Genomic DNA, 13,592 nt, shown 5'->3' with positions numbered 1-13,592 from the left:
TTCTTTTTAAGAATGTACCAGATTGTTAATTTGACTACTCCTAACCTTTTTGCTATCTCTCTGATAGGTCTTTTTTTTTTCAACCTAATGATGATGGCCTCATTCACTTGCATCACCTCTTTGGACCACATATTAAGAGTTCCCATGAACAGCTACCAGATGCAAATTCATCACTTGGAAAATTCACCACAAATGCAAATTCATCAAGTCTAGACCTTTCATCTCCTGAAGATTGTCATAAAATAACAAGAAACTGCTCATTATTCAATTGTCCAATTACTTTTCAGCCTGTGAAAACAGAGGGACTCTGTAAAAATAGCTGTAATTCCTAAACAGTTAATGTAATTTTTTTTGTTAAGCCCCTTGAATTAAAGCTGAAAATCTACACTTCAATCATATCTTGACTGCTTCATTTCAAATAAATTGTGGATTTGTTGTGACACATTTTATATGGTAAATTGCCAATAAAGGACAGTAAACATTTGGACAGTTTGTGATTACAGTTAAATGACAACAGGAAAACAATGAAAGATGTCCAATTTGACATGACAATTTAATACTTAAAGTACATGTTATAACATGCATGCATTCAGCATTGTGACGTTGCACACAGTGCAAATTCATTGTTTTTAATCTAGAGTGAATATATGAATAATTATTTTGCTACATGATGGACTAAAAGCTGTCTGCATATTTGTGGATCCTATAGTGGGATACAGCACATGGATTAAACTTGTCCTGACCTTGACACTACCTGGAATGATCTTATATTGCAAAAAAAAAAAAAAAAAAACACTAGCCGAATGTATAAAACAACGATTTGGTTGATAAGTGTTACATTACTATTTTCCCTTTTTCTCTCATTACTGAGTTTGGTCATACAACAAACAATTAAATATATGCAGATTAATTAACTTATAGCACTGGCATCAGCAGTTTAGAACAGTTTGGAGCTTTGTCAGTCTTCTACTTTGTAAGCTAGCCTGCAGAAAGTCCAGTGGTGCTCCACTGTGTTCTCATTGGCACGCTCGCTCATGTGGTGGACACGAGTGTTTCGGATTGTGAAGCCCTGTTTAGTGATGTAGTCCATGAGGTGAACTCTTAGAGATACCTCTTGATGGTAGTCACAAGGTCCGAAGGTGAAGGACACTTGACAGTCTCTTGTGTCCATCATGTGTTTATTCCACTTGGTGAAATTGTTGGAGATTCCCTCCAGCAGTGAGTGCACTTTAGTGGTTATGGTCAGCTGGGTGATGATGACAGCTACTGGGTTTGAGTACTTAGAGAGTTTGCGGGTACTGGACAGCTCTACCACCTGTTCAAAGGTGTCTAGAGGGTACAGTGGCTTTGGGTCACTGAGGCATTGGATTAAGGGCTCGATCTGATAAAAATCAGCTTCTTTACGCAGGAGATCCATCTCCGTGAAGTCACCTGGCAGAGTCAGTTCAGATGTGCGTAGGAAGTTCAATATGTAGCGGAACAGAGTGCCATCCCTGTCAATGAAGTAGTGTCCTTGAGTATCTCGCGTGGTTGGTAAGTCACCACGGAACATGGCACCCAGCATAGAGTCGGGGGTACCGCTGGAGCGTGGATATCGAGGTGGTGTAGAGGTGGCCTCCAACATTTAAGGTGACTGGGTGAGTCATCTGAAAAAATAAAAGAATGGCCAGAACACTGAAGACAACTACATCTAATAGATAAGGGGGGTTATCTATAGAATGTTTGGTCAATTTATACATATTTATTAAAACAAACCTACTTCATTTGCTCTTTTATCAAGTACACCTACATATAAATGCACTTTGGGGTATATAATTAGTGACTGCTATCCCTCTGTTGCTATGCATAGTTTGTCACCCACCCTTCATCCCCATATGACCAAGCTTGTCCTTAGTAACACCACTGATCAGATCTTATATTATTTGTGTAGTGGACCACTCTCAGCACAACAGTGACACTGATATGCTATTGACTTTGCAGTGTGTGTGGTACTGGTACGAGTGTCTTAAATGGGGTTCTTGATATTACAGTTGGGCCATAAAAATGGACTATGTAGTCCCTCCAGGATTTTGCGATTGCAGAAATGAATGCAAAAATCAAGGAAACTCCGTAATATTCATAGGAGATTGCAATTTTTCAAAATTACTGCAGATTTGGGCCAAAGCACATCATGTGACGTCATCACAACGTGCATTCAGTCAAAGCCCCCCTGAGATTCACGTGCATCGGACATGAGTACAGCTAAAGGGTCTCATTTACCAACAAACATCGCTGTGAAAGACCATGCAAAACTATTTTGAGCAATTGCAATTTTGCCAATTCAAGTAGTTTTCTGCAAAAAAGCACAAAAGCTCCATAAAATCCTCAGCAACAGCACTACATCACTCGCCGGCACCGCACCCACCGTCGTTTTGCCTTTTTATTGTAATAAAAATCATTTAGTTCAGTTAGAGAACAGATGCTACAATTAAAGACTGAAAATGTCCGCACAATTCTGCATGAACCAAATGAGTCAGAGTCACAGCACAGATCAGCAAGAGTCAGATTTCATTTAGCACGTGACGAGAGTGAGGCGAGCTGACTGACAACACGATGGCAGAAGATTTGGTTTCAAATGTTCTATGTTTAATATAAGCGAGTTTGTCATTGTACTGTTTTGTAGTTGTTGTGTTTTTCATTAAGAATAACAACGAACCCACCATTCAAGCAATTGCCACCGTCGAATTGAATCTGTGTTGTCACACATCGATTAACCGGTGGGAAAATTCTCACAGTCACATTCCTAATACACGCACACACGGTTGGTATCACTGCTGTGCTGAGAATGATTCACCCAAAGAATATAATATTTGGTCAGTGGTGGTACAAAGGTGGTCCCTTTCAAATGATGTATATAGGAGGTCTAACAAAGTGTTCATTTCAACATATAGGTGATTTTTATCATGGGTAAGGCTGTTCTTAAGAATAATGGACAATACACTAAATATATCTAATAATGTGGCTTCCAAAAGTATAAGATGAATAGATGAGCTTAGAACATGGGCTCATTTTATATATATATATATATAAGATAAGTAGGCAGATTATTATTATAGTGTATGATAATATTTTGGCGAGTTCATTGAGTCAGAGAATTTTAATTTCTTAACTTCATACACACAGAATCCATGTGTATTAAAATTCTGAAACAAAATTAGGACTAACGCATGGACCCCAAGAATCCCCTTTGAGAACCATGGGCTTAGAGAAACATCTCTCAATAGTCAAGACCACACAATATAAACTCACCATATGCCCCCAGTCTCCATTATCCATCTGATAAGACTTTATAGACTGCTCAGGCTCACAGAGAAAGTAAGAAGATCTGCAAAGATTTACACGATCACAGCCCGAAACATAAAGATATCATACTATATAATACACTGCCTTTACAAACACAGACATGATGATTATCTTTCAAATGATGAGAACAAAAAGGTGAGGATTACACAGCTGCACGTTAGCATGCCAGGTAACGCAGGGTGTAACTTTATGTAGCTAATGCTATAATTAAAGGATCTGCTAAACACATCCCGAAACCCAAACACACAGCTAGTAAGTAGGTTAATGTTTAGTTCATGTGTAAATTAGACATAACTCATAGCACCAGAACGAATGTTTACAGTGTGTATAGGTCTGCTAGCGTGCATAACTAGCTGTACTAATATCCGTGGCCCGTTCCGGCTAATACTAGTAGCTGTATCTATCTACCACTCAAAGCGTCCAGTTGGCTGCTGTGCAGACACGATGTAAATTAATAAAAAATAACAAAACATTCAAACCACACTTTCCTCGTAGTTTAGAGGTGAAACAAACACACTCTTACCTGTTAGCACTGTGGCTTATTCTGGTTTAAAAGAAGGTAGGAGAGATGTTAGCATGCAGGTCAAAGCCTGCAGTGACTACAGCTTGGAATCGACAGTCATGTGACCGACACAGCGTTAATTCAACATCCGGGTAACTGCAATAACACATAACACATCTGTGCCGTAAATAGCCCACGAGTCTTTCTTGAGGAACGTTATTTCTAAATTAGTCAAAGGTCAGAATTGTTCCCACTATAAGAAGCTACACACAAATAGACAGTGTTTCAAATATGAACAAATGTTTGCTTGTCCAACCAAGTATGTAAAAAACCCCAACAATTTACATGGGGTGTACTTATTTTTTCCACATGACTGTATATATATATATATATATATATATATATATATATATATATATATATATATATATATATATTAGGGCTGCAACCAACGATTATTTCCATATTTGATTAGTTGACCGATTCTAGTACCATTTTTTCATTAATTTAAAATAAAATCCACAAACTGAGTGTTACAAATATAAACTTCAGACTAAAACGTTACACAACTGTGTAATATGTGTAATAATATTTTGAGATACTGGATTTTTGATTTCCATGAGCTGTAAGCTGTAATCATTAAGATTTATAAAAAAAAATAAATAAATAAAAATAAAATTAAAAAAAGGCTTGCAATATTTCACTTTATGTGCAATGAATCTAGAATATATGAAAGTTCCACTTTTTGAATTAAATTACGGGAAAAAATTAATTTTTCCGCAATATTTTCAGTTTTTCAGATGCATCTGTGTGTGTGTGTGTGTGTGTGTGTGTGTGTGTGTGTATTAGACATATGTGTACCATTATATTTATTTAATTAGAGCTTTTTATTCCTGAACATTCCATCCACAGTACACAAACCAGTTAACTGCTTTGAAATGCAGGCTTGATTTAATTAACAGAATTGTTACTTGTTATAAATTGCAGTTAGATTCAGTATGAAATCATACTTATTTTACAGTTCTTGAACTTTGGATTAAGCCTATTTAATTAAATTGGGAAATTATTGGGTGTGAAGGGGCATGGTGGCTTAGCGGTTAGCACGCTTGCCTTGCACTTCCAGGGTTAGGGATTAGAATCCTGTGTAGAGTTTGCATGTTCTCCCCGTGCTTCGGCGGTTTCTTCGAGGTATTCAAATTTCCTCCCCTAGTTTAAAGACATGCATTGTTGGCTGATTGGCATTTCCAAATTGTCCGCAGTGTGTGCGTGATTGTGCCCTGTGATGGGTTGGCAACCCGCTCAGGGTGTCCCCCACCATGTGCCCTGAGTTTCCTGGGATAGGCTCCAGGCTCCCCCACAACCATGTGCAAGATAAGTGGGACGGAAAATAGATGGATGAATTATTAGGTGCAAAACTTTTCTAACATAATAATAACTATAACAACTCCAGCTATCTTTGATAGTAGTTGAACCTGATCACAATGTAAATTCATTAAAAAAAAACAAAAAAACAAACAAACAAACTCTATGCTTCACTGACCGATGAGGGTCACTAGGCCCCACTTTGCAGACCCTGTCAATAACATACAGTATCTAAATATATTTCATACTGCATTAAAATGTAATTTCATTTAGGATAACAAAAGGATAAAAAAAAATATCATCTACCTGTTATCATCTTACTGCCTTGTCTGAGAAGGCACATCTTCACACAGGCAAACACGAAAGACACATTAAAGATTAGCTAAATAATTTGTCTATATGGAAGCCTTAGAATTTCTTCTTGATAGTGGTATTTGGCAAGCTCTGCTGAGAGATGATGAAGTCTAAGATCAGTTTGGCAGTGCGTCTCGGTCGCTCCATCACTACAGAATGGCCACAATTCTCCAACAGGTCCATACGACAGTTTGGCAGAGCCTCAGACAACAAAGATGCACCAGACACATCCACTACCTGCAGAGAACCTCAAAAAGGTGTGTGGGTGTGTTTATGGGTTTAATGACATAGGGGTTGGGAGGTATAGTGAGCTAAACGTACAACTCAGTATCAAAGTTTAGGGATAATTATATCTAATTAAGTAAAATTGTATCTAAATAGGTTTTCAAGTGTCCTAATGACTGTTTCTGATATATTTTCAAAGAGGGTGCCTAGACCTAGAATAATAATTATTAGCCTAGGCCTAGACCTAGAATAATAATTATCACAATTGCTATAGCCTTTATTAGTTCATTAAACCACTGTCGAAATACCGCACCATGTTATTTCTACAACATTGCTGTAACATTTTTTGTGACGCCATATATACTGGTATAGCGTGACATTAACTATATCGGGTACGATGATTGGGTAAATTGTCACTCGCTTAATACAAAAGTAGAATTTCTGACATTACATAGCCACTTCATGGGCACACCTACCTGGTCCTGCTTTCCCCAGATGACTTGAAGAGGGGTGGTTATCAGGTGCATGTGTTCATGGAGAGCATATTTGGACTTCTCCTTCATAATCTCCATAAAAACTAATAAATGTTTTTAAAAAATTAGGAACAGGGACATTATGTAACTACATAAATCTAAGTATTCCAATACCAGCAGAAAGCAAAGACTGAAGAGTGCATTCAAACTAACCTTCATGATAAAAGTCATTGTGTGGAAGTCGTACATCCACTAGTCCTTGAAGAATCTAAAAATATAGTAAATGGTAGCATATTAGTCATATTTGAACAGAATATCAAACCAAACACACATCAAGTTCACCCTTGAAATCCAGGAAATGTGTACCTGTTGGGGGACTTTGAAGCGTACATGAGAGCAGAGCTTCAGCATGTCTTCCATCTCTTGTGGTGTAGCTGGGATGAGAGAGATGCCAAGCATGTTCTCACTGAGTTCCAGCTCATGCATGTGGTTATCAAAGTTGGTCTTGGACGAGTATTTTAAGCCTTGAGGGGTGGAATGAGTATGAATAAAAGGTTTCTTATCCAAAATATAATTTAAGAGTAAAAAACAAAACAAAACAAAACAGATAAACACAATAAGTATATTTACATGTTAAGCAAAGGCAGTATTGTAAGTAGCTCTCAGTGTGTGATATCATAAAGTAATTTATTTTACAGTCATGGGAAAAAATAAGTACACCTCATGGAAAGTTTTTTTTAAACATATTTGGACAAGCAAAAATTTGATCCTCTTTGAAACAGTGCCTATTAATAAAGTTGATACACTCTATTAAATGACACATAAAATTGACATTTTGTAATAATTTTCACAATTTAAATGAACAAAAAACAGATCAGTCACATGGAAAAAGTAAGTAAGTCCTACATTTATCACATTCAGCTACATTCAAATCCATAAAATTTGAATCAGGTGTTCAAGATTGGGTGCCAGTGATTAGAACCTGCTTAGGGAGTGCAGGTGGAACCTGTCTTATTTATACCCCTCTCATATGTAGTGTCTGGTCTTCTCTTTGCTATTGAGGTGTGTGGTGTCATCATGCCAAGATCTAAAGAGTTCTGTAAGGCCTTCATAAAAAAGGCTGTGGATGTCTATGAGTCTGGGATTTAAAAAGATCTCCAAATTATTTGAAATTCATCATTCCACTGTAAGGAAAATAATCTACAAATGGTGCAGAATTCAAACAACTGTCAATTTGTCCAGGACTGGCTGTCCCAGCAAATTCAACCCAAGAGCAGACCGTCTGATGCAAACAGAAGTCTCAAAGAACCCCAAAATTTCATTACAGGATCTGTTAGTAAGTCTTGCAACTGTTGGTGTCAAAGTGCATGCTTTGCACAAATTTGACCTGCATGGGAGGCGTGCCAGGAAACAGTAACAGCAGACATGTTTGGTGCAGATAGCTTTTCAGGAGAAGCATCTCATACCAACTGGGAAGCACAGTTGCCGCAGGGACTGGACAGCTTGCATTCATTGATTCAACAATTAATTCTGCATCATATCAAAGAAGCTTGAAGATAATGTGAGGCCATCTGTCCAAAAGTTGAAATTGCATTGAAAGTGGACCTTTCAACAGGATAATGATACTAAGCACACTAGCAAATCTACCAAGGAATGGCTCAAAGAGAAGAAATGGAGGGTTATGGAATGGCATAGTCAAAGCCTGGATTTGACTCCCATTGAAATGTTGTGAGGGGATTTGAAACTGACACTACATGCAAGAAAACCCTCAAACATCGCGCAACTGAAAGAATATTACATGGTAGACTGGTCAAAAATTCCATCAAGCCTGGTGGACAATTATGCAAAACGCCTATAAGAAGTTATTTCTACTAACGGGGGCAATACTAGCGTCTGAGGCTAAGGGTGCACTTACTTTTTGTGGTTTTGTGATTTTGTTCAAGTATATCAACTTCATTAATAGTCACTGTTTCAAAGATGATCAAATGTTTGCTTGTCCAAATATGTCAAAAAAGCTAACAATTTCCATGGTGTGTACTTATTTTTTCACATGACTGTATATGCCTATAAAGTATTTATGGGATATTGCCCAAGCCTAATAAGAATTATTGTTCTTGTCTAGAACTAGTACTTTATTAAGCATTTTGTATGTGCATTATACATTGACAGAAATAAACTTGTCAAAGACTAACCAGTTGGACAGATGAGTGTCATACTACAGAGGTCAGAGGGGTAGCAGGCTGCATACACTCCCGCTACATTTCCTCCCATTGAAGTGCCCACCAAGTGAAATTGTCTCCGGTTCAGATTAATAGTTTCTACAAACTTAGAGACAACAGCAAACTGTGCAGATAAATTACAGACTGTTTAAAGTTTATGTTCTGGACACTGAAGCAGTAATTCAAGGTACTTTAATCAATGTCCACCTCCAAAAAACTGAATTGAAGGGAGCTCTTCAATTCAAAGCTCTTCTTCCATCCATCCATCCATCCATCCATCCTTCCACACACACACACACACACACACACACACACACACACACTATGGACAATTTGGAAATCCCAATTAGCCTACAATGCAGGCTGGGGGAGACTGGGGAGGAAGCCGGAATACCCAGAGGAAACGTGGAGAACATGCAAGCTCTGTGCACACAAGGCAGTCAGGATTCAAACCCCCAACCCCACAACCTTTAGCACATTTGTGAGGCACACATGCTAACCATTTCTCCCCTTGTTTTAATGTCGCAATGAATTTATTATAAACGCTTTAGCAAAAATGCAAATTCCAACATGCCTACCTGCCGTATTCTCCTAACCTGTCCCTGGATAGAGTAGTCTTCTACGCTGGTACGTGTTGTCCCCTCATGCCCTGGCATGTCCACGCACAGAAGGTGTAGATGTTTTGGAAGATACTGTATACAGTATGGAGTAAAATTGTGTTACCTCGGTTCTTTGTTCTCAGTAAAGCAGCAAGTCTGAATTACACACCTTAATCAAAGAGAGCCATGTGTCTTTGTGTGCAGAGAAATCATGCAGCATGAGGATGGATGGCCTGACGCTAGGCCTCCCTCTGGAAGAGTAACAGAATCGATATCCTCCACAATCAGCATGGTACACCTGCAAACCCAGGGTGTGCCTCCAGTACCTAGCAAGCAATAATAAATAACTAAATAAATAATGAATCTTATTTAAATGACAGCTTTGATCCTGAATAAAATAATAAGATAAAATAATAAGATAAAAATGAAAGTAAAAAATGTAATAAAACAATCTTAGAAATAAAAGATGACTGCAGGGTTTGGGTAGTTAGGGTTTCATAGACCAAGAGTTTTCTGACTATTACCTAAAATAGTTCTACATTAAATCCTTTTTTCAAACACTAAGAGATCTAAGAAGAACCTTTATGGGTTTTAGATTTAAGAGTGTATGAAAGATGTTAAAAATAGATGAAGGTTGTTTGGTTGTCCTTCTAGGGAAACCCTTAATGTAGAACCCTACAACAGAGAGAACACTTTTAAGTAGAACACTTTTAAGTAGCTAAGAATGAATGATCCAATGTACCCTTAAAGAACACTTTTTGTAAGAGTGTATCTAAGAATCTAGCATTTCAGCACAGTTTTCTATTCTACACTTTAGGAAAAAAGCTCTCCCAATTACACTATCCTTGGTTACCGAATACAATTTTGGTTCGTTGAATGGTTGAGTCCTAGCTTTGAAAAGTAGGTTCTACTTTGCTGAACTGGAAAATCTTTGTAGTCGAGTTCTACATAGAGCATTTGTAAGGCTTTATCTAGAGCAATAAATCAAAGGATCCTTAAGGGCCAGATTTAATCAAGTACAATGTTAAAAGGTATGTGTTATGACTGTACCATGCAAAATCACTAAAATACAAATAAATGTAGAAATATATATAAAATACAACTAAATATTAATGTACTTGTTCATTTACAAAAGAAAAGCAAACTTACAGTGCAATTGGTTTATTTACCAGAAATAAACTTTGATGAGTGATGAAGGCCACAGCATAAAGAATGCCATGAAAAGTAAAAGTGGAACAGTAAGCGTCCCCAAAGCAATCGCACATAAGGTCAGTACATCCAGATCCATAGCAGCTGAACAGTGGACCGCCAAGCCAAGAAGAACTCTATCTATAAAACAAAGCGGATGTAGTAAAACAGACTCCAGACATTTAGTGATGAAAGAATTAGGAGTAATCCTAAATGCTACAATATGTTTTATATTATGATCTAATGCTAACTCTGACATTCAGATCAACATACGATGTTGATGGGGGAGGATTGCCTGCATCTCTCCGACTAATCAATATATGTAACCCAGTTTTGTTTTGTTTTTTGGATAATGTCATTACAACTTATTAATGCCCTTTGATTTTGTATGTCTGTTAGTGAACAGCAACAAAATGAAAATAAAATTATGCTTGCAACTTATGTGTCATGTTAGACAATAAACTAATAAGAGAAAATGGTTAACATAAAATATTCCAACCTATTAAACATTACTGCACAGGTGAATAATGGCTTATTTACATTTTAAAACAAACAAAAACTGTCATTTTAGAGCAATGAATCATTGCAGAGAAAAACATTTATAAACTTACTTGTACTGTATTATTCCCTGTTCGACTGGATTCAGTACAGGTTATCAGTAGGGCCCCACTTGGATAACAGCTGAATTTTCCATTAAAATCCCATCATGCCTCATTTTTTCCTTGTCGCTCTACATGGTTTCGTATGTTTTAGATGCTGTGACATCCAACAATGAACTGAGCTCACAGGAGACAAATGTAGGCAGCCGTTCTTGGTATCGCTGTCACAGAAATAATTTAATTGATTAGATCAGATCAATTCAGATTGACAGAATGGTCAGGATTCCCATGGTCATATTCTTTTTTCGCTCCAAAAAATGTTTAGGCTAATATCTGTGTTAATTTACTTTAACTTTATTTCATTTTATATAGTAGTGAAGTAAAGCTGAGAAAGCAGCCTCAGTCACAAGGTGTATGGACAGCCTGGCCGCAGACGTAGGTCAGCTGAAGTCAATGATTCTGGAACTGAGACTGCGCAGTGTGGCCTGGGCTTATTGATGCATGCTTTAGTTAGAATGACACAGCACGAACAGGTCAACTTGAGCCACATGCCTACCATTAATACCTGCACTGGGTCACACGTGGTGTCACAGGATGAAGCTGTATGCTTGTATTGTGAGTCTGAAAATTGCAAAACAAGCATGGCCAAACAGACTGGTTACAGTAGATCACTGCAACCTGGTTCCACACTGTAACACCCATTGTAATGACAGCAGCTTTCATTTGATTTGAACTAGTTCTTTAAAACCCTCACCTGCTGTATGTTAAAGTTGACAAATGCATGCCATGTAACCACATGACTGATTCACTCCATGTTCTTTTTGCCAATGACAATCATTGTGGTTCTCCCTAGCAGAGTCAGACAGACACTGGAACAAACATTGCATCTGGTCCCACTGTATGCATTTCCATCTCTACCTGTGTTCCCAACTGGACTGAGTATTGTGACCTAGCGATCCAGGAAATACTACTGGAAGATCCCCTAGTACACAGGCCTTTTAGAGTGATTAGACTAGATTTCTAATCTCACACAGAGGTCATGCACACAGATGTCCAGAAGGCACATATGGATTTTGGAATAGTGAGGGGGATGTTTGAGAAAATATAAGTTATCTTTCTTTCTTTCTATCTATCTATCTATCTATCTATCTATCTATCTATCTATCTATCTATCAGAATAATATCTGTATTCCCTTATACCATATTTAGAGAGTTAGAATAAAAAAAAAATCCACAGCAAATAAAACTAAGGATTTCTTATGATGCACTTTTCCTATTTTTTCCTCACAACTTGACTTCTTGTTGAAGCAATTTACAGATTATTTGAGAATCCAGAGAAAGGGCAGTAACACAGTTATAAAACCCTTATATATTAACTTATAATTGCCAACTTTAGAGGGTCAAGCTGAAGATATACTATAATGATTTGTCTTATAAATGAACAAACAAATATGTTCCAATAATTCCTATAATATGATAATGGTCAATTTAATGCAAATATGTGTAAAGTTTAAGAGCTTATTCTATTTATTTTATCGCACAGTTAAATTTTACAGTAGAAAAGTAACTAGTAGATTATTCGAAAAGCATGATTCGAAACGGATATAAGAATGACTTAATTCAACTGATCAGTAAATATCGCCATCTACTGGCGTGATAGTGCGACTGCAGAAGTGTTTGTAGTGGCCCAAGCAGAAGTGTTTGTAGTGGCCCAAGCACAAACTGAGAATATGAGAAAACATCTCTGGTATATCTGATAAATTCAAGATTCTAGGTTCTTCATTTATCGCATACATATTACATACATGTAATGTAATGTTGTGAAATGTTTCCTCAAGTTGTATTCTCTCACTGTGAATTATCAGTGCTTTAAAAAATATTCCATCTAGTCTAAGACACAATTCTATTTATATTGATTAATACAGAACCATTATAACATTTATTTTGAATTCAGAATTACACAATGCCTTAGATATTACCTCTATTATGCTCTGCTCATTCCTTGCCAGGATACAGGCTCTGTGGTGGTAAATGATAAGATAAAATAAGATAAGATAAGATAAGATAATGCTTTATTAATCCCCAGATGGAGAAATTAGGGATGTTATGATATGATGTTAGAGAAGAAAAGTGTAAAAACAATCTTAAAAAGCCAGCTTTAATATATATATATATATATATATATATATATATATATATATATATATATATATATATATATATATATATAAAAATATCCTCTAGCACCCCCATTTGTTCCAGCACTACTTCAGTACCATCTGTCACAAAAGGAGAAAAGGCGTTTATTTAGTCAAATGAACCTATATCTCTTTGTAATGATCGCATCTGCTGGTTTCTACTTCAAGGAGATCAGAAATAGCAACAGGAATAGCTATAAGATGGAGGTACATTGCACCTGAAGTGTGACTAATAATATTCAGCACTAAAAAGTGCATACAGAGCACTAACAAGCTCAAAGTGAACAGATGCAAAGTGAGAATGGCTGCTGACTCACAGAGACCTTGGATGAGAACTGTCAGAGCTCAAGTTGCAGTATTTTGGGTGTTAAATTAGTCGACTTACGCACCGTAAGGCTTCTCATCTGTACTGTTCCTCCACAGGCATATAAGGATTTAGGGGCAGTAGAGATACACTGAAAACACAGATACAGTATGGCATGCATCTGTCACGTACCCTTGCTCACCAATTATTTGATACTATAGAAACAG

The 13,592-nt window shown here is 37.1% G+C and overlaps 2 protein-coding genes across 2 annotated transcripts; both read right to left on the bottom strand.

The window, feature by feature from the left end:
- Positions 1 to 534: 534 nt before the first annotated feature.
- kctd6b (potassium channel tetramerization domain containing 6b) lies at positions 535 to 3,964 on the bottom strand. Its single transcript, XM_053644360.1, is given in 4 exon segments — positions 535 to 1,573; positions 1,575 to 1,646; positions 3,289 to 3,364; positions 3,866 to 3,964. Coding segments are annotated over 3 exon segments (714 nt in total). The 5' UTR covers positions 3,316 to 3,364; positions 3,866 to 3,964; the 3' UTR covers positions 535 to 958.
- Positions 3,965 to 4,603: 639 nt separating this feature from the next.
- On the bottom strand, positions 4,604 to 10,672 carry abhd6b (abhydrolase domain containing 6, acylglycerol lipase b). The gene is made up of 8 exons (XM_053643496.1): positions 10,246 to 10,672; positions 9,246 to 9,402; positions 9,056 to 9,169; positions 8,451 to 8,583; positions 6,625 to 6,782; positions 6,472 to 6,526; positions 6,262 to 6,362; positions 4,604 to 5,797 (listed from the first exon to the last, which is right to left on the bottom strand). Exons 1-8 carry the CDS (start codon positions 10,521 to 10,523, stop codon positions 5,615 to 5,617), a joined length of 1,179 nt encoding a protein of 392 aa, XP_053499471.1. The 5' UTR covers positions 10,524 to 10,672; the 3' UTR covers positions 4,604 to 5,614.
- Between the last annotated feature and the right edge of the window lie 2,920 nt (positions 10,673 to 13,592).

Source organism: Ictalurus furcatus, chromosome 15 (genome assembly GCF_023375685.1).
Source record: "Ictalurus furcatus strain D&B chromosome 15, Billie_1.0, whole genome shotgun sequence".
Classification (NCBI taxonomy): Eukaryota; Metazoa; Chordata; class Actinopteri; order Siluriformes; family Ictaluridae; genus Ictalurus; species Ictalurus furcatus.
This window is presented reverse-complemented; position numbering and strand designations above follow the sequence as displayed.